The following is a 21,630-nucleotide window of genomic DNA, read 5'->3' as shown; positions in this document are numbered from 1 at the left end:
CGCCCGCAGTGATGACATGCCAGCCCTTCAGATGGGGGAGCTGCAGCGAGTGCACGGGGTATTATTCTGGGATGGCCAACAGCTTCACTCGTGGAGATGAGCCCAGCGCCTGCAGCACGACTGGCGACACACAAACACTGGGAACGCACTCGACTCAGGCCACTGCAATCACCTGGCAGGGGAGGACGAAATTATGCGGCAGGGTAGACTGAAATATGGAGCAAAAAAAGGTAAATGAAAAAAAATCCTACCTGTCCTGAGCAGGTCCGCCGTCCACGCCGCCTCGGGTCCGTTGGCGCCTACAGCCCCTCTCAGCCAAACCTGGCGCTGCCAGCAGCGCCAGGATTGGCTTAGGGCATGGTTACTCCTTGCCCACCTGCCCATTAGGAGACCGAGGTTTGAGCCTTTGCTCAATCCTCGCTCTCCTAAAGGGCATGCGCCAGCCTGTGCAGCCACTAGTGATCATGTCTGGGGACGGTGCGAAAATTTGCGCACCTTCCCGACTCATGCGCACTTGTGCTGCTGCTTGATGCCCCGGGTCCGTCTGACAATCATGTCAGTCAACATGACGCCGGACCGCCCACCCCCTACAGACTCTGAAGTGGGTGGGCGGTCCGACGTCATGCTGACTGACATGATTGTCAGTTCTCCCTCGGCGTCTTTGAACTTAAGTAAACTGATTCAGTTTACTTAAGTTCAAAGACGCCGAGGGATCTGCGGGCGGGGGCGCCCCAATGGACGCACCGCGCCTGCTAGCAAATCCCTGGTTACCTGGTGCTTTACGCACTTCATTAGACCCAAGACAAGGACACACATTCGTTTTGTATTGGTGGCAAAAAATGTCCTTAAATGCAGCTTTGTAACACTGCCAAGGAATTTTTGACAATTAAAAAAATGGTTCCACACAATGAACATGCGTATTTAAATGCACTATGTTACAATATTTGACTTTAAATTGTAAATGTAGAATTATGTACTTGTGCCAGTATCTCCACTTCTGATAGGATATTTCAGAAAATATATCTGCAATCAAATAGTCTCAAAACTAGCGACACATTTAATACAGGTTTAAAATGTAATAATGTCTTAATTTAATATGAGATTTAGGAATGGGCTGGGGTCAGATTATGTTTTTGGCGATTGGTTGTTCGTGAACACATACTTTTTTAAATGCACTGAGTCTGCAGACTTGAACCTAAGCCCGTAAACCCGACCCATAAGGGCAGGACTTGATTTGAAGCCTGCCGACTTCCAGTCGAATCCGTAGACTTTTTATCATGATAAAGAGAATTTGGGGATTTTTATTGTTTCAAAGTTCATATATCCATCCACCACATCATAATATGACTGTCTCATACCAACAAGAGGCACATCCATCATTTTGGGAAGAGCAGGAGATCTGGGCACTTGATTACTGTTTTTCAGCTCTGAGCTATGTCAGAAAAATCTCAGCAAGATATTTCAGGACCATCTTCGGCATTGGCTGTGAAAGAAGGAAATGATGAAATTGGAAAAAAACAGCAAGGATGTTATCCTTTGCAGGTTCTTGGAGTTGGCTGCCCCTAGGGGGTTGAGCACAGGTCCTAGCCAAAGGTGAGAGGAGTGCAATCCTTAAAACAAGTCAAAACACCTCACGGAAGGATTGGGCTCAGTTTATTGGAATGCAACTGTCAAATAAATCTAAAGTCTTGTATTTTAGTCAATTTCTTTGAACATTTGATCCATTTATGTCCATTTTTTGTCTGAGGGAATCCTCCTTAACTTTCTACTGGCTGGAGTTTCAGACTCACTAACTATGCTTGATTTAACTCTGGCCAGGGACTATTGCCCTGCAAATTGAAAGTTTACAAGCTGCCATTGCACAGTTGTAATGCAGCATGCTACAACTGTACTTGTGTTTACCTGTTGTAATGAAACCCTTTAGGCGTGCATAGCTGATGGCCAGTCGCATTATGGACGGCTTGTCCAGGTGGGAGGTGATGTTTTCAGGTAGCGGGAGTTGCTGGGCCAGCTCTAGGAAAAGCTCGCTCTCTCTGGAGCGCCGATGTCTTGCGGCATTCCTGGATTTCTCCCGTCTCTTTTCAGAGCAGACCCTGAAAGATAAAAAAGAGAAGACATTAAAACCAATAAGGACCAGAGCATATTGAGTAGCTACAATTACTAGTGTTAACAGGATTGTCAAACTTATATTGCTGATTAATTACTTAGCTAAATGTAGAAGAGAGATAGAAAAAAAGAGGACTTCTAGTTGAAATAATTTTCACAACCACAAATGTGTTCACTTCAAACCTATTTAGAAAACTTACAAATACTATGATATGCATTCACATTATCAAGCCACTACTATAGAACTTTGAATATGGTTAATTGGCTTCCTTGGGTCTGAAATGATGGCAGTGAGAATGATTTTAACCAAAGACTGTCCCTCTATCACATCTCACTCTTCTTCTTATTCTTGTAATTCGTTTTTGTACATTTCATATTGAAACAAATGACAAAATATCTCTATCAGTGCCTGCTGTAATGACAGAGAAACTAGTGCGTTTTTAGAAAAGTTTTGATGCATGTTGAATGAGCGGTATTTTTTAACAATGAATTAAAGTATGCAATTTAGCAAAAGTATAAAACAAAATGTGAAATAATCATTTGACTATAAAATACACTAACGTTGCAATCTGAAGATGTTTACTATCCAACGTTCATTGACATCTACATGGTTTACTTCAAACAGTTATGAAATTGAACTTAGAAGGTAGATCAACTATACATTGTATGAACGTCTATTGACATTTTGGCACTATAGGGAAAAGTTAAGTCTTTTAAGTATCTCAAGTGAGTGCCGTCGATATAACATTAAAGGAGATCCCAGTAAGAGATGTGTAATGCTGCTTTCAATCCACTTGAAAAGAGAGCAACAGAAACATATTTTGCAGATGTGGCTCTGTCCTGTTCTCTCCCTTTCACGCAACCCAGCACAGTAATCACTGCGTTGTGTGAAATAATATTCAGTTTGCACTGGTGTGACTACAAAGCCTTTCTACTACAATTATTAAGTATGATAACAGATGCATGACCTAAGAAGCAACAGACCGGCAAGATGGTGATCAAGAGTGCCTGACCACTTTGCCTATGTTGACTAGGGTAGACCCAAACATGGGGAGCACACACTGGTCTAGCAAGTGCTTCTGAACAAAATATATTTGATTGTTGATGATGTGCGTGAGTTTGCATCACTGGTTGTAAATTATGAAAATGTTACAATTTATTTAGCTTTTCAACTTTTTAAAGTAATGGTGTGGCTTGTGTACTGCAACAAAGTCAAAGTGTGCTGATCTCTGGTTCAGAATGTGTGTGTGTGTGTTTGTGTGTGTGTATGCACTGGAAAAGACATAAAAACAGAACTACTTATGTTGTTCTCCAAGTCTGATTAGGTCAAGCCTAGCAGACAGCGCAAGCTGTCTGGTTGCAAAAGACCTATTGTGCTGTATTAAGAATTTACAGGGGCTTACACCCTGTCCATTGCTTACCATTTGTTCGGTTCATTGTCACTTTCATTTGATTGCTCCTTATTCACTGGCTTTCTTTGTCCTCACTTGGCCATTTTGTGTTTGACTCACCCTTGGAGCATAGCTTCATTGCCTCCATGTCCATCTTCCTCGCCACAGTAATTACACATGAGCATTCTGCTCCCACAGAAACTCCAAGTAAAATTAGTTAGCTCACTAGTCTCCCTACCCCTCCAATATGGTCCCCATCGTCCTCCACCAATCCTATAAAAGGATAACAGACACCTACCATGACCTGTTTTTTTGTTTCTGCACTGCTCCGAGTGCTGTTTCATGTTTCAGGTAAGTGGGGGTTGCGGTCCTGCTGTAGCGGACTCTATGTGTCCCAGGAGGTCTTGGTTTGCAAGGCATACGATGGTGACCTCTGCTGATGTAATCCCCTTGTCCTGCTCTAGCGGACTTCAGGAGTGCACGGTATTTGTCTTTGATTATGGCGTGTGTGCCTGCCGAGTCCTGCTCTAGCGGGTTTGACATGTTCGATCATTTTTTTGTGCCAGTCGGTTGCTCCCCCTGATGGTTGCCTTTAGTCCCTGCGGGGACGGTGAGGTTCTTGGGGGTATACTCACCAGCTTACCTCTGATAGTTGGTCAAGGTGCTGTCGGTGAATTGTACGGCGGCTTGGGGTGTGGCTATGTGCCGGCATGTTTTTTTTCTGCGCCGCAGCTGTACCAGTCTACATATTTATACGTTAAGGTAACGTGCATGCTTCAGACATGGCGGGAGCTATCCTGATGCATTTTGGGGGTTGTCAATGGCAACGAGGAAGTATTTGAGCATCCTGGCTTGACGTAGTACTTTATCCTGCCTATTGTACTGTGACTGAGATGGATGAGAGTGCTGCTTTAGCTTCGTCCCACGCAGTGGAGACTTCAGGTCCTGCTGAGACTCTGCCGTCTTTGGCTGTTATCCAACAAATGATCCAGGGAGCTGTTGCTGCAGCTTTTCGAGATAGGGAGGCTGTTCCTCCTTCTAAAGAGTCTCGGTGTGATCCTGGTCCCTCCCATGAATCTGATGATGAGAAGGAGGTTGAGCTTAAGGGTTGTTTTGTGCAGGGGTCTGATCTGAAAGACGTCCTTCAGCATATTCGGTCTAATCTGTTGTTCCCGGCGTCTGGTGTTGCTGTAGAGCATACAGATTTCTTTTCCCAATACCAGAAAAAGGAACCTGAATCGTTGCCTCTTCACACCTCTATTTTGAATGTGTTGGATTCTGAGTGGAAAGATGTCAATAGGAATAGTTTTACACGGTTTCTGGTGAAAAGGTACCCCTTGCAGGACTTTGCAGATACGTTTTCTGCCTCTGTCAAGGTTAATTCTTTAATGACTGGCATGTCTTCTAAGGGGACTATTATTTCGGAGGATGCTTCTCCTGCAGACCCTGTGGATAAAAAGTTGATGCGGCTGTGAAGCATACTTTTGCTGCCTCCAATTTTTCTATTAGGGCTGCTACTCATTCCTCGTATGCGATTCAGTCATTATTCAAGGACTTCCAGCCATTGGCTGAGTTGTTGGACAAGGGCGAGGACATTTCTCCCACTCTCACTCTGATCGAACAACAGGTCCGTCTCCATTCAGACATTTCATTTCATACCTTGGGGGTGGGGGCCTTTACGGCTGGATCTTCTATTGCGGCCTGTCGCCAGTTGCGGTTGCATTCCTGGAAGTCTGATACGGCTCAAAAGGGCTTGCTCATGAAAATTCCATTCTCTGGAGTTAAGCTCTTTGGTGCTCCTTTGGAGGAAGTGGTCGAGAAATCTGCAGAGGATCGTAAACTTTTGGCCCCTGAGAGATCGACACATTCCCGATTTTGTTGGGACGTAAAGAGCCTTTGGTCTGGCTCGTCAATAGAGGGTTACCCAGCCCTTTTGTGGAAGGGGGTGGCCGGGGTGCCTCTTCCTCTGACAAGTCCTGGTTCCCTGTCGCTTCTTCCACCTCTTCTGCCCCCTCGAAACCCTGACTATCTGGCTCTGGGCATGGGGTCAGTGGGTGGTCGCCTGTCTCTCTTTGTGGAAAGCTGGATGGGGAAAGTTTTGGATCAATGCGTCCTTTAGGTGGTGTCAGAAGGTTTTCGCATTCGGTTTGTCATGACCCTCCCAGACTATTTTCGGGTCACACCCTGTCCCAAACACTAGTTGCGGAGAAAGGCACTCCTGACAGGGATCCATTGTCTCGTGGACAAGGACGCTGTGGTTCTGATGCCCCCGGAGCAGAGGGGGCTTGGGGTGTACTCTGTTCTCTTTCTGGCGGAGAAACATACAGGCGACCTCAGGCCTATGCTGGGTCTGAAGAGGTTGAATTGGTTCATTCCTCCGGTCAAGTTCAAGATCGCGTCCCTACAGTTGATCCTTCCTTTGATCAATCAAGGGGATTTTCTGGCTTCCCTCGACCGACAGGATGGGTATCTCCATGTCCCTGTCCATCGGGAGTTCCGGGGGTTCTGCGCTTCTGCGTGTTGGGCCTTCATTATCAGTTCAAGGTATTGCCTTTTGGACTGTGTTCCTCTCCTCGAGTCTTTACAAAAGTTCTGGCCCCCTGATTGGGCTTTTACATGGGAGGGGTATTAAGGTTTTACCTTACCTGAATGATTTGTTGATTTTGTGCTTCTTCTTTATCTAAGACGGAGCTTCATGTCCAGGAGATTTGCCAGGTGCTGGAAGGACAAGGATTTCTGGTGAATCGGAGGATGTCTTGCCTGGTTCCTACTCAGGATCTGACATACATTGGGGCTCGTTTCATGACTCTGTTGGGTATGGTATTTCTGCCTTAGGCCTGGAAGATAACGCTGCTGTCAGAGATTCTGTCCCTGTTGTCCAGGCCTTGTCCTCCTGTGAGACTTTGGTCAAGAGTCCATATGTATCCTGTTGTGAACCATATTTTGTCCCATTGGTGCCCCTGTGGTCAGGATTTCACTCAAGGAATTCCTGTGTCGGCCCAGGTCAGGGAGGATCTGGGGTGGTGGTTTGAAGGGGACCATCTCTCCAGGGGTCGTCCTTTTCTGGTGGTCCCGTCTCATCTGGTTACGACGGATGCCAGTCTGGTGGGATGGGGGCTGCCCTGAATGACTCCTTGGTACAGGGCAAATAGTCCAGCACACTGATGTCTTGTTCCTCCTTTTACAGGGAGCTGAAAGCAGTTCAGTTGGGTCTCTTGGTGTTTTCAGCCTTTCTGGAGGGACACCATGTTCAAGTCCGGATGGACAACCAGGTTTTTGTTCATGGGCAGAGATGAAGTTGGTGTCCCTGTCTGCTATGTCCCTGTCTGCTATTTCCCTGCCTGGCAGGGAGAATGTGGTAGCCGACTGTCCGAGCAGAGTTTTTCCCTCCATTGGAGCATTGTCTCTGGCCCAGGTGATGTTCCGGAGGTTGCAGAGGATGTTTGGGTGTCTGGTGGTGGACTTGTTTGTATCCACGGACAATACCAAGATCCATTGTTTTTGCATGATTATGCCTTGCTAGGAGACTTGAAGAGTGGATGTGATGTCCTTCCGATGGCCACTGGGTCTGTTGTATGCCTTTCCCCCGATTCTGGCAGTATTGCAGAAGATCTGGAGGGAGGGGGCTTCGGTGCTTCTGGTGGTACCAGGCTGGCGTCGCTGCCCGTGGTTTCCTCTGTTGTTGGAGTTGGCGGTGCGTCCGGTTTGGACATTGCCGTTCCATCCTTATCCGTTGTTGGTCCTCCGGTTCCCCTTCCTGTGTTCCAGTCCATGGGTCTTCAGGCTTGGCTCTTGAAAGGTGTTCTCTGATCCAGAATGGTTGTTCCCAAGATGTTGCGGGTCTTATTCAGCAGTCTAGGGGCCCTTCTACTTTGAAATCTTATGCTAAGCATTAGGACAATTTTTCTGGTTGGTGTTTGCGCCATGGTTGGTCTCTTGCTGAGTTGGATCCTGCTTGTGTTATGGATTTTCTGAGGAGGGTTTTTAATTTGGGCTCGGCCCTTTCTACCCTCCGGGCCAAGTGGGCGGCTATTCGGGCTTTCCATGGTCCACTTTTTGTGGCAGTTGAGACCCTGGTGGCTCGTCTTTTGAAATCTCTGGCCTTTCAATGCCCTAGTCCTGTGTTGTCTCCACCTCCTTGGGATCTTCCGTTGGTGTTGAAGGCGTTACAAGGGGTTCCCTTTGAATCCCTGGAGTCTGTTGACTTGAAGTTATTTACCTTGAAATGTTTTTTTTTTTGTGGCTATTGCCTCTGCCAGACATGGTGGTGAGATGGGGGCTTTCTTGAGGTCAGCTCAGTTTTTGAGAATTTTGGAGGATAGGGTGGTCTTACGGGCCCATCCTACTTTTGTCCCTAAGGTGGACTCTTTCTTCCATAGGTCGGCGGAGATAGTCCTACCTGTTTTCTTTCCGGATCCTTCTTCTGAGGAGGAGTCTCTGTTGCATCTTTTGGATGTGAAGCGTGCTTTGTTGATTTATTTGTCTTGTGTGACTTCTTTTTGTAAGGTGGACACTTTGTCACTTACAGTGTTGCGTGTAAGGGCTTGAAGCCATCCCTTTCTACTCTTAGCCAGTGGATTAAGGAGGCTATCCTGTCGGCTCATGATGTCCAGTCAGTGGTTCCCTCGCACCAGATTCTAGGGCATTCTGCTCATTCTGTGGCTGTTTCTTGGGCTGCTTTTAATGGTGTTTCATGGAGGATATTTACAGGGTGGCCACTTAGTCTTCTCCTCATACCTTCATGATGCATTACTGGCTTTAGGTTGGGGTGGTTCTTCCATTGCCTTTGCCTCTTCGTTTCTGCACTCTGACTTCTTGAGTTCTGTTTCTGTGTCACTTGTGTTTTCATTAAACTTGTTTCGGCTTTCCCTGGGTGGGCTGTATTTCCTTATACATGAAGCTGATGTTGATTTGGTATCTGCTCATGTGTAATTACTGTGGTGACGAAGACGGACAAGGAGGAAATGCCCCGGTTACTTACTGGTAATCTTCATTTTTCTGAGTCCTAGTCTTTCTCGCCACAGTATAGTTTCCCTTCCCTCCCGGCCCTTGTGTTTGCTTCATGGCTATAGCTTTGTGTACAGATCATGGTTTGTGTCTGTTATCCTTTTATAGGATTGTGGGAGGACAATGGGGGCCTTATTGGAGGGATAGGGAGACTAGGAAGCTAACTAATTTTACTTGGAGTTTCTGTGTTAGAAGAATGCTCATGCGTAATTACTGTGGCGAGGAAGACTAGGACTTGGAGTAATGAAGATTCCCGGCGAGTAACCGGGGCATTATCACATCTCTAACTGGGTGACTTCTATCCTCACTGTTCAATTTAGGGAGCAACATTTATTTTTTTTGCTTAGGCACTCAATCAGAGTGCATGTTTTTTTTCCAACTCTCTCTTATGTGTGCTTCTCCCTGCCAAATACCAGCTGTCCTTCCCTCTCTGTTGTTGTCTCCCTCGTGCTGCAAACTATCTCTCTATCGTGTGAACTTTGTCGCTGTCTCACTCGTGCTTTAAACTCTCTCTCTTGAGGTACTAAAAGAAATGTATACATTGAAAATTGTGAGCCTATCACTTTACAGCTCTGAAATCATGTTGGAATCCGATATATCACACCTGCAATCAGTAGAAATGGTAATGTGGAAAATGTAGAGGAATCTTCCTAAAAGGTCAATTAACAGTGTGCTTAGACTCTCTCTCTCTCTCTCTCTCTCTCTCTCTCTCTCTTTCTTTCTCTCTCTCTCGCTCGTGTGCTTCTTCCCCTCTGCCAAACTCCCTGCCTCCACTGTGCTCTGTGCTGCTTTCTTACTCGTGGGTTTCTCCCCACACCTGCGTTGGGTTGCTTCATGTGTTGCTTTTCCCCTGCCCTGCACACTCCCTATTGATTTTTTGTACAAACTCCTCTTTTGCCCCCAACACCCACATTCATTTAAAAAAAAAAAAACATTTACTCCTGTGGGCTCTTTTGCGGCTAGCTCATGGCTTAGCCGTCGGGCTTTCCAAATTGCCCTGTGTCAAGAGTACAGACACATCAGTGTCCCGTTGTCAGTTCCCATGGGCTCTGCGATCGGCTCGCTGACAGCGTCGCCGCAAATGCGTTCTCTCCTAATCTATTAGGAGAGGACGCATTTTCCGCGACGCTGTCAGCTAGCCAATCACAGAGCCCACGGGTAAATTCCAGGACTCGAGATAGTTGTTTGGAGATGGAAACGCCCTCCTAATATCGCTGAACTTTCAAATGGCAAAGACACCACAATGACCCAGTGATTTTTTAAAACCCAACAGACATCCTAATACTGGGGATTCCACCAGCAATGTTTTCTGAAGGCACTATGTGAAAGTAATCCAGAGGGCGAGCCCCTCCAGAAGTGATTGACTCACACAAAGAGCGACACTAGAGCTCCTTGATAGAACCATAAGTTTTGATTCCTTGCGAACCATATCGAAGAGGCTACACACCGTTCATTTTGTCTTGTCCTGAAGAAGACCCATATTTGATGCTCAACTATAGCACAGATTAACCAGGGTCGAAACGTCGACGCTCAATTAGAAGTAGTACATTCTACTGTGACCATTACAAAGTGTTTAAAGAAAAGTCTATGTCCCTATGAGAGAATATATATTTGTTTTTCACTCCGTGCTTCAAATGTTTTGTCATTTATTTTTGTATCCAATACATTTATTGTGATGTATGTACGTTATACACATTATTTCACTTTGTCTCACACTCCTCACTAGATATTATTGTGTGCAGCACTTTCTTTTCTATGAATGACCATTTCTTTTGACTAAAATAAATTATTGTATGCCACAATTAATTTGTGTTATGTTACTCATACCATGTGTGTAGATAAATTTCTCTAGAAACATTTATTGATATCCCCATGAAGTAAAGGAAAAAATATTTTGAAGTTACTTGTCTTTTTAAAGTAAAATTGTGTCAGAACCATTGTTCGCTTCATGACAATGCAGATTTGCAGCAAACAAGTTGACAGAGATGAGATTATGCTTTCAAATTAATGACCAGAGCCTACTTTAGCTCAGGTGGTGCCCGGTGCGACACTCACTTTTGGCACCCCCACGCCCCATGACAGCCTACTCAGATTCTCCCACTACCAGCGGGCAAAGGTGCCCCTCATCTCTCCAATCATAATATATTGCTAAACACAGCACTCCTTCTCCCCCCCCCCCCCGAGGTCAGCGCCCCCCTTCACAGGTCAGCGCGCAGGGCGACCATACCAGTCACTCTGCCCTGAATCCGGCCCTGCTAATGACAGCATTTTAACACAGCATTTAAGGGCACCAAATTGTTTAGTCTGCCTGTACTTGCAAGGACTTACTGTGTGTTCTTTTAGCTGCAACAGGAGCACTATTGAAGGGTTTCCTTCAAAACTGGAGTTGATATTTTTTTTATATTTTACAAGGCAATGTCCGGCTTATTAGCATTGCAACACCAATTGCACTGATGATCAATGCAAAAACGAACGTTATGGTCACTTCCTAATGAAAAAACAGGTTTTGCACTAATCTGTTGGAGCGAATTACCTTTCTGCAGAGGACGGATGGTGTACATTTCTTAAAACGTGTTGTAATTTTACATAGATGTTTTCACCAACAATCCTTCGTGAAAATAACATTAGCACAAGCTGAACAATATTAAAACAGTATGAACTGGTTCATCGGTGCGCATCAAAAAACAAAAGCACTGGTTGGTCAATGCAAAATCCCCAGCACCATTGCAATGTGCATGCAGTCTGCCATTCATAAAGTGGTCCTAAAAGTAACAAGCATTTGCAATGCAACAGGTCTCTCATTTACCCGAGTTTGAGCTACTAGCAATTTAAATGACAATGCCTTTTATATATGTGGTTGGTTTATAAAACACATAAATTAAAGGCATTGTCATTTATAATGCCAATAGCTTAAACTTGCGTAAATGCGAGCGAGACCTATTGCATTGCAAATGCTTGTCTTTCTAAGCTGCGAAGCAAGTTTTTCTACTGGGCCTGTGCTACTATAAGGCCTTTTCTTGCTGGCCTCCCTTAGCCTGATGTTAGGTCTGGGCTGGCGCTGGGCATACTCTTATTGGCCTCCCTGCCCTATGTTGCTGTGCACATGAACTGGACTATAGTGGCCAGCATAGTGCAGACCATCTCACTGCGGCCCTGCACTGTCTGTCTGACTGTTATCACACTGGGACCTTGTAGGTTACCTGCGTAACAACAGATTGAGACCAGATTAGAATTCACCAGCCTTCCAACATATAACTGGCTAATCTAGACAGTGAGGGTTACAAGGTATAGAAGTCACATGTCCTTCATACCTCACGGTGGTCTTTTAGAAGGATTACAATTTATGAACTGAAGGTAACATAAGGATCTCTGTGTTAAAAGCAGTAACCCACTTTATTGTCTCCATTAATAAAATCTGTCATTTGCGTGTTAGATGATATGCTTTGCAAGAGACACATTTACCTTCTCTACTACTTTGATTCAAATCTGGGACTTTACAAAACACAGATCTCACCAGCAAGTGCATTAACTGCCAGCGTTTTCTCACCATTACTACTATTTCCTGAGATTTACTGGGCACCTTCACAGCAGATGCCTTAACCCAATCAAATATTTTAAAATGTAGACTTTGCAAACAATTAAGCATAACAGATCTACTACCATGCTTCTCCTTATTGCTAATTTCTTTGTGACAGTGTTTAAAAAAATAAATGCATAAATTGAGGCTAAGATTATGATTCGGGACTGCGCCACTTTTTTGGCACAACCCCAATGCCAAATCTAATTTGTTAAATCTCATAATGTGTTTAAATGTACTCATGATATACCTGATAAACATACATGTGAGGTCTTAATATCTGATGTCCCTTTTTATGATGTCAATTCCAGTGAGGTCACTTCCTGTGAAGTCACGTACAATGTCATGAGTCATGACATTATGAGCTGTGATGGCATGCGTCATGATTTCACTAGCATACCGCCTAAACTGATTAGTCCCCCCCACTTCTTTTTTTAGGACTTTTGCCCTGGACACCACTCATTGCATGCTCAGGTCACAAAGAAGGGTGATTTTTGAAGTATGACTCGTCACCCACTCAGCCCCTTACAGTTCCCCCATAAAAGCACCCCAGTATTCATTGAGCTGCAGCACCCCACTTCAGAGAACATGAAAGCACAAAGTTTGATTTAAATACTGCTTGTGCTGCACCATTACCACAGCCGTCCCCCTAACCCTTCGCCAACTCACCCCCACTCTAGACCTCCTTATTGTGTCACATTTCTACTGGCATCTGCTCCCTGCCTCTCTCTACTCTGACAGCGGTCAGTGCACCTTCTCTTTCCTCCTGCATCTTCCCCTTAACATCCGTCCTCCTTAGTCCTCGTTCTCTCATCTCCTCTTTCTGATCAAACAGCTCTTCTTTCTCCTTCACCTACTGCAGCACATGACTTCTCCTTGTCTTTGAACCTCACAAGCCCTTCATTTCTCATCTTCACTATCTTCAGTTTCTGCTCTCGGCTGTAACCACTGCGGAGCAGCTCCTGTTGCCTTCATTTCTGTTATTCCCTCTTTCGAATCTGAAATGTTGAGGTATTTACTTTTTTTGTCCGTCTCCCTTCCAGTCGCCCTCCATTTCGCTCCCTTTCCTTCTCCCATTCTCCCTTTCTAATGTCCTGCACCCTGATCTCCAGTGTCTGCGCTGCCTTTTCTTCCCCCTTTCCTCACTTGGTACAATCCTCCATGTTCTGTGTCTGGTTTCCCAGCAGAGACGCTGGTTTGACAGCCAGCGTCTCTGCTGGCTGTCATTCATAAAGCCTATCTACCCTCTTCTGTTTTTCACTGATTTCTTGCAGCTCTCACTTCTCCTCTCCTCCAACCTTCTTCCTTTCTATGCCCCAAACCAAGTTCTGCGCCATGCTTTCTCGGCCCTTAACCTCAGTAACCCTTTCCTATTGCCTTGCACTGCCTACAGCTCTCTTCTAACCTGCAGACTGCCTCATTTCTCTCAGTCACTTATTTCTTCTCTGCATTCTCTCAACTCATGTCAAACGGCTTTAGGTTTTCTATATTCCTTTCACATATCCAAGCCCCCTCCTCATCTAGGTCCCTCAATTTTCGACAGCCACCTTATCTATTAATCCTGCCACTCCCTTCTTTCTCTCGTCTGGTGCCTACGACTCCATTCTCTGCACATTTACTCAGTCAGATAGAGGGCGAAAGAGATTCCATCAGACAGTGGGATGACTGCCATTTGCACATGCAAGTAGTACACCATGCACGTGGGGATGGTGGTTTTGGTGGCTATGTTGGTATTTGTGGTAGGCTATATTGAAGATAGTTTAAGGTTGGTCGTGGTGCGTCATGGTGGTATTGGTGTCGTTGTCATTAGGGTGGTCAGTGTTGGTTTTGGGCTATTGGGGGAGATAGTGATATTACTATTGGTAGTACTAGTAATGATGGTGTGGAATTTCTGGTGCTATTTGTGGTGTAGATGTTATTGATACTGGTTGGTTTTGATTGTAATAGTATTGATGATGGTACTGGTAGCATTGGCACTGATGGTAACACTGGTGATGTTATTGGTGTGATGTTTGGTGGTTCTTATGTTGGTGGGGCAGTTGGTGTGTCTGGTGGTGGGACAGATTCTGGTATAATTGTTGATGTCATTTTGGTAGTGTGGTAGTAGAGATTAATTGGTGTTAGTGGTTGTAGTGTTGATTGGTGGTTTTGGCATTAGTTGTGCTGGTGGTATTGATGGTGGTGTTAGTGGAGGTGACATTAGCAATGGAACTGGTGGTCAGAGTTATGTTATGAATATTTGTATCATGTGCTATCACTCTGTACTGTATCCTGGTGCTAAAGCAGGGGCGGGCCTGGTCGGGCCTAAGGCTAGACAGTTGAACTATTTGAAGAGCCACATCTTCATCTTCTTGCAGAATGCAAAAACTGAGGAGTCGGCTCTTATGTGTAACAGGTTGTTCCAGGCTTTAGAAGTGATGTATGGGAAGGACTGACCTACAGCTCTAGTTGTGAATATTCAAGGAGTGTGTGCGAGAAGGAGTCCAGCTGAGCTGAGATGTCTGGCAGGTTTGTGGATAGAGATGTGGTTGTTGAGGAAATCTGGGCCTATGATAGGTAGTGATTTGAAGGTGTGTGTAAGGAGTTTAAGCTGAGCTCTTTCATTTATCTGCAGCCTGTGGAGCTCCCTGAGTTGTGGTGTGATATGCATGCAGAGTGATAGGTTGTGTGTGATCCTGGCAGCTGAATTATGCAGGGTTTGGAGTGTCTTGTGAGTTGCTTGCTGATTCCAACATAGAGGGTGTTCCCTTAGTCCAGTTTGCTTGTGACGAGGGCATGTGTGTGGGAGAGGATGTGGTGTTATGGCCAGAGCTGCCGAATCTTGTGATTCTGGTAAAATCACTTAAACTCCCTGTGCATAAAAAACAAATGAATGGGACCCTGTATAATGCGACTATAGTGCTCCTACATCTTCAGGTCAAGTTTTCGCTATGTAAAAATGCAAAAGAAATATGTGACGGTTTTACAGGTGCTGGTGAGGAGCCATTTGAAGATCTTCTTCAGCATCGCAGGGTGTGGAAGAAGGAGTCTGTAACAGTGTTGACTTGGGTGGTCATCTTGAGTTGGCTGCCAATGACAATCCAGAGGTTTTATGCATCAGTGATGGGTATAGGTCCGAGTTCAGCTGGCCACCAGGTGGAGTCCCACAGTATGGAGTTCTTTCAGCAAATCATGTCTTCTATCTTGACCGTGTTCAGTTTGAGACAGTTTTTCTTCAATCAGTGACTTTGTCATGCAGGCGGTGAACTCGGGCCGGGTGCTGGATGTTTTAGCGGAGAAAGAGAGGAAGAGTATCTGCTGAGTATTGTCAGCGTAGCGCAGGAAGTTGATTTTCTTGCCAAGGATGATGGTGGTGAGCGGGGTCATGTATGCGTTCAGGAGGGTCATGCTGAGTGACAATCCTTGTGGTACTCCACAAATGAGGTTGCAGAAATCTCAGTAGTAGGAGGCCATGCTAACAGACGTAGTTTTACCCGTCAGGAAGGAGCAAATCTATTGGAGTGCGTGACCTTGGATGCCAGTTTCATGCAGTTGTTAGATGCGGGTGGGGTGGGTTACTGTACTGAAGGAAATAGAGATGTGCATGAGGATTAGGGCTGCTATGTTTCCTCTGTCCAAGATCATATGGATGTCATCCATTGCAGCAATGACAGCTGCTTCCGTACTGTGGTTCGTCTATATCCAATTTGGGGGGTGTTGAGGAGTTGGTGTTTGTTGAAATGTTTGGTTAGGTGCTTGTTGAGCAGCTTCTCTAGTACTCTAGCTAGGTAAAGTAGCAGGTCTGTATTTGGGATGATTGCAGCCACTAGGGAAAAACACACTTAAAAAAAAAAAAAAGTAGCATAGGTAGGGGGTTGGCCCTCCTAGCTTTTGGGTCGAACCCTCTGGGGCCATAAATATTTTTTTTAAATGTGAATTTTGCACTGGTGGAGTTGATTGTGACAGCAAATGGAAGTTACTAGAGGCTTTGTGTTGTATTTGAATTGAATTACCCTGTTGTGACATTCACGTTATTCGTACACCCAGTGCAGCATGGGCAATTGGTCTGGCTATTTCTGCTGTTGCATACCTTCACTGGGAGTAACAGCACTGTGATACACATGGAGCATTCCAATGCACAAAGTTGCAGGGGCTACTATGTGAATGTGTGTTTCTTGAGATCAAAGGGAGATTTTTGCCTTTAGAAAAATTACTTTCATACTGGCAATGGCCCAGAAGCTCCTCCAATAGTAAAGTCTTACATTAGCCATGACATTCAGCCCCAAATTCCTCCGTTCACTGCAGATGCAGGATGTAAAGTTGATAAAGCAATTTCTTTACTGTTGACTTTCTTGAGAAAATTGTGCAACAAACACTTGGGGTATATTCTCAAGAATGTGCGATAATCATCTCCAAAATCGGTTAACGCAATCTTTCATATCGCTGTCCATCGCGGGAAAATAACTCCATGTCAACGTTGTATTCTCAACACAGCGGTAACATGCGATAGTGTCCCTACACAAGTCAAATGTCCGCGATAAAAGTCCCTGGACGGCGATAAAACTCTAAACCCCAACAATGAAAAAACTTGCGATGGGCACAACTGCGATAAAAAATCCAGCGAGAAGCAACGCCAGTCTGCAAGTCCCACAAGTCAGGCGGCCAAAATCACTATAAAAGCGGCAACCAAAAACACAAACAAGACACAAACAACTGTGAAGCACCATGGAGGTAGCTGGAGCAAGTACAGAGGACAACCAGAATCCCACAAGCCCCACAGAGGACCAGCCTGGGACCATCATTGGGGAGACGGTGGCAGGAGTTGGGAGACCGGACACTGCCCAACATGACCTGAACCAACAGCAACAGGGTGAGTAACGACCAGGGACTGGGGGGACGGGGAGAGATGGGCACAATGGCACCCATTCACAAGTAAGTATAGCACATCTGCGGACAAACCATGCCCAAGAGTCACAACTCCGACCAAGAGCCCAATTTACGCAAGTCTGCAACATCTCAGAACTGTATAAGCACAGAAGTTAAAGGCACACCGTCTAAAAGGGATAAGGGCCAGCCAAATCAGAGCCGAAGGGGCAACTCGCGCACAATGCAGCACACACACATAAGTTGCAGAGCACCCCAACATTGACAACAATGTGGTACAAACTGCAACACTTTCACAACAGAACAGAGGACACAACTGCCGCCGCTTGTGTGTAGAAAATGACCATTCGCATTTGGCATAGCAGGAAACTGTAAGATGACAATGTACAAGTACAACCTCATATCCCTGATGGTGTAGAAATGCCAAGTGTCCCACTTCAAATAGGTGTCTCCTCATAAACAGTCACAATGTACATTGCCATGCAGTCTGACAGTAAACTTGTACAATGTGTGAACATACATGTGACCACAATGTCAATATGCATTTCCCCTTCACATTGCAGAGAGAGAATCCACACCTCCTGCAGGGCAGACCCAACAACTCAGCACTGATGATGAAGAGGACCTCCCCAACAACTATACCAACGCACTCCAACAGCTCAGGGACAGCTCCGTCACCCTACCTCCAGGAGCAGGGCAGCCTAGCTGCATCTATGAGACCCCACTCCCTGCACAGACCACACAGCAGGAAGCAGCCACCACCACGGCTGTCTCCCCGGACCCCACGACCAACACATGGCCTTCCAACGCTGTGTGTTAGGGTGCAAGGAGGAGATGTCTGACCAGCTACGGGTGGGGTTCGACCTCATGCCAGCCAAACTAGATGCCATATGTGGGTGTCTAAGTCCCATCAGGGACCACTCACAGTCCCTAACGGACACCCACTGTCTGCTCCTTGCTCTACAACAAGCCATGGCTGACATCGCTGGAGTCATGACTCTGAGCCAAGAACAACTCTCTAGCCAGAATGGCCCCAGCGATGTCATCCGTGAGTTGGGACACATAAGGAGAATGATGGAGAGCTTGGAGCAGATGCAGGCGAAAATAATTTTTGTGAGATGTAGCTGTGATCTTCCATGCCCTGCAGATCATCGTCATGGCATTGCCACCACAAAGCCTGGCGCGGATGGATGCAGGTGCTACTACTACATCCTCATCTCCTCCCCCTGAAGTGTCAGTGCTACACAGTGATGCAGACAAAGCACCACCACCCGCATGTGAGGCACTGACACATCAGAGGACGAAGATGATGATGAATTTGATTTTGTGGATAGATTGAAGGGGTAGCATTCATCTCCGCCTTATGGCCGTGTTCAGCTTGGTTCTGCCCTCTGCATAATGCCCTGGAATAACACCTCCCACTCTCCCCCATACGCTGAGCGACACTCACCTTGGACCTCGACATGGACTGCCATATTTGGTTTGGTTACCAATGACACAGCAATCACACTGCGGACTGTAGTCTTCCACTCCCTATGAACTTGTCAATCCCGAAAGGACGCTGGCTGACCCTCCACGGGCCAACAATGTAAAGTGGTGTTTGCATGGCCCTGTATTGGTCCAGCTTCAACACTCCACTGAATGTGAATAACACATTCCAATTCACACAGATGTGTCATGGCCATGATCAATCAAGAATGAAAGTAGGGATGAATGTAGGGACAGTGTTTCCACAAAAAGGTTCTCCCTGGGTAATGATATCAATGCGCTTGTATGGCTGTGACCCAGATAGGCATTGAGGTACACATTGTCATTCAAATCAACACTCATCACAGTTGAATACAAGTGAAGGTGCGTAGACTTTATTAGCATATGCATGTCAGTCCTTCAATACTCCGTTCATGCAAGCCCGCCCTCCGGGTGCATGCTAAATTGCAACATTGTCGCTTACAGGGGGGGGGACATAGCTACATGTCCAAGCTCTTACCCACTGCTTGAGGTGACTTGGTTGCATCCACTGTCCACAGCACAATGTAATGTGGAAGGGCCCGGGCCATCATTCATACATATTGACCACACGGACACACTTGGATAGATAATGGAACTGGCTATGGGCGCGTGCACCCGGCCCCTTTTTATTACCAGGATCACATATCCAGTGATGCCAGTGCTGGATGGGTGTGGGGTGAGTGTGAGCCAGCCCCCAGGGAGTGGTTGGTGCTGGCAACAACTTGAACAGTGATCACTATTAAAGCGGAAACAGAAAACACCAACATAACACAAACAACTGCGAAGCATCTTGGAGGTAGCCGGAGCAAGTACAGAGGTCACCCAATATTCAATCAGAAGGGGCCATGACTTGTGATGCACTGAGATAGGGGCACTAGAGCTGAGCATGCTCATGTAAAGAAATTGTCAATGATTGTGTCCCAGGGATATTCCTGCTGCAGCTGCAGTGGGGTGTGTTACACCTGCCTCATGTTCAGCATCATCGTCCCAGGTCTTCCACACTGCCTGAGGTGAAATGGTTGTTGTGTCCGCAGTCCACAGCACGTAACTCATTCATAAAGGGTCCATGAGTTGTGGTGCAGAGTCAGTGGCACCTGTGGTGCTCAGCGGATGCGCAGCCTGCAATGATGCGTCGTCTGTGAAGGTCAGGAATGGATTTGATGTGTGTGAGCCCTGCTGACCGCAGTGTAGGCCGGAGGCAGAGATCAGCAGGGGCCCACAGCCACGTGGCGTTGGCTTGTGGTGCACAGAGTTAGTGGCACCTGAAGTGCTCAGGGGATGCACAGCCAGTGGTCCGGGCGGGCCGCACTGGTAGCAATGACTATTGCCTACTGGACTGCGTCATCTGCAATCATGACTTGATCTGAATTGTGAGCCCTGCTGACCGCAGTGTAGGTCGAAAGCAGTAGTCAGCACAGACATAACTCCGCGGTGCTATGCCGCTGCGTTTTCTGGGGGCCTGTGTCGCGGATGCCAGCGATCGGCGGAGGAGGCCGGCGGTCACGGCGGCAGCCTCGTGGCAGAGTGAGGGGCACCGCCCTGGCAGAGGCATTGGCCATCCCGGAAGTGAACCACACCCAGAGCCTCGGCCTATTTATTCGTACTCCTATGTTGAACTGGCGTACGCTGGCCCAGCCCACTCCGCTTATGCTTACAGGGAGGGACGACACAGCTACATGACTGAGGTCTTCCCCACTGCCTGAGGTAACATGGCTGCGTCCACTGTCCACAACACTACAAACACCAGCAGTATATGTCCACATGGACAGTTCTGTGCTCTGCATACTGAAGTCTGTCCAGCACATCACCGCCACACTTTGCATTGTGTGCATTCTTATTCATGGGTGACTTGCCGCCTTCACACATACTTGGTTCCCACCCCTTCCCACATTCTGCTATTGTGTGGCTGAGGGGCCATGCTGTTTTCGGAATGTCTGCTGTCCTGTTCTGCGCTGCCTCAGTGGTAGTCCGGGATGGGTGTGGTCCGGGAGGGGCATGGGGGTGGTGGCAGTGGGTGTTGTGGACCTCTTGGGTCTCCGAGCTGCATGATCAGTGTCTCCATGCCATGTGTTGGTCTTCAGATGTAGCTCTGGGCTGGGCTCTCTTTCATACTGCAGGTAGTCGTCCTGCTTAACACCAGTAAAAGGCAGGTGTTAAATCCCTGCTGCTAACGCGCCTTATCACCTGTTTTTGGATCACATCGCAAATCTGGCTGGTCGTTGAGAATATCGCGAAGTGGTGTTTTTGTGTATTTTTGCACGGGAACGCCTACTCTGCATATCATTAGCGTTAGTTGTCAATCTCATCCGTGGCGATGTTTTTTGCGGAAGCTATTGCTGGAAAACTGGCGATATCGGCAGTTTGCACCAGCTTGAGAATGGGGCGATAATTCTTTTGCCACTTTTGCTGCGCTAAAGTGCCGATAACTCGGCGATAAGTCCTTGAGAATATGCCCCTAGCATGGAGAACAATTTATGAGGGAGCTTGGAGGCACTCTTGGGCCTCATTCTAGGGTGCACCAGTGGACTCCCACTTCACTTGAGGAGACGAAGACATCTGTGGGCCTCACGCTAAAAATGGGGCTAATGCACAAACCAAACTTTAAGTCCTACTAGTCTACTCACACGGTCTGGGTAACACTCATCTTTGCATCATACATGAGCAGAGATCGTTTTTTAAAATTACAGCCTATTCTGCATTTCAATGATAATTTTGCTCCTAGTTCCTCCTTTTCTGCTGACATTATTGGTTTCAATATCAACACTTCATATTTTGGACAATCGAACACCCGCAGGTGTCCAGGGTGATATAACATGGATTAATCCCACTCACTTTCCTACAATGCTCTGCAAAACTTAAAATCTTGTGTAAATAGCTAATATCACTCCTTTATTACATTTTGTAATGGATATTTCTAAATTCTGTTGCAATCCACAAATATCTCAACTAACCAGTGTTCCCAAATGTCTCCACATACAAATATAATCCAGTTTTTGTGGGGGGCCCTAGCACTAGCAATTGAAAAGTGAAAAAACGCAACATGGACACATTTTTCCACTGAAGACCAGCCTGTTTTCGCAATGTGGGTAGCAGTGGATTTTGGGGTTATCTGTGCCACCACCCAGAGAAACCTACCAAACCTGCACATTTCTGAAAACTAGGCAACCGATAAAAAAA

At 46.4% G+C, this 21,630-nt stretch overlaps 1 protein-coding gene across 2 annotated transcripts in view; it reads right to left on the bottom strand.

The window, feature by feature from the left end:
- Positions 1 to 21,630, bottom strand: part of LOC146798232 (endothelial PAS domain-containing protein 1-like) — a 522,541-nt gene that overhangs the window by 395,651 nt on the left and 105,260 nt on the right. For both annotated transcript variants that reach the window (XM_085625511.1, XM_085625512.1), the window contains exon 2: positions 1,903 to 2,093. In XM_085625511.1, coding sequence (XP_085481637.1) covers positions 1,903 to 2,093 — 191 coding nt within the window. The remainder of the gene's footprint in view (positions 1 to 1,902; positions 2,094 to 21,630) is intronic.

Source organism: Triturus cristatus, chromosome 9 (genome assembly GCF_964204655.1).
Source record: "Triturus cristatus chromosome 9, aTriCri1.1, whole genome shotgun sequence".
Lineage (NCBI taxonomy): Eukaryota > Metazoa > Chordata > Amphibia > Caudata > Salamandridae > Triturus > Triturus cristatus.
Note: the sequence above shows the minus strand (reverse complement) of the source record. Positions and strands in the feature narration are given on the sequence as shown.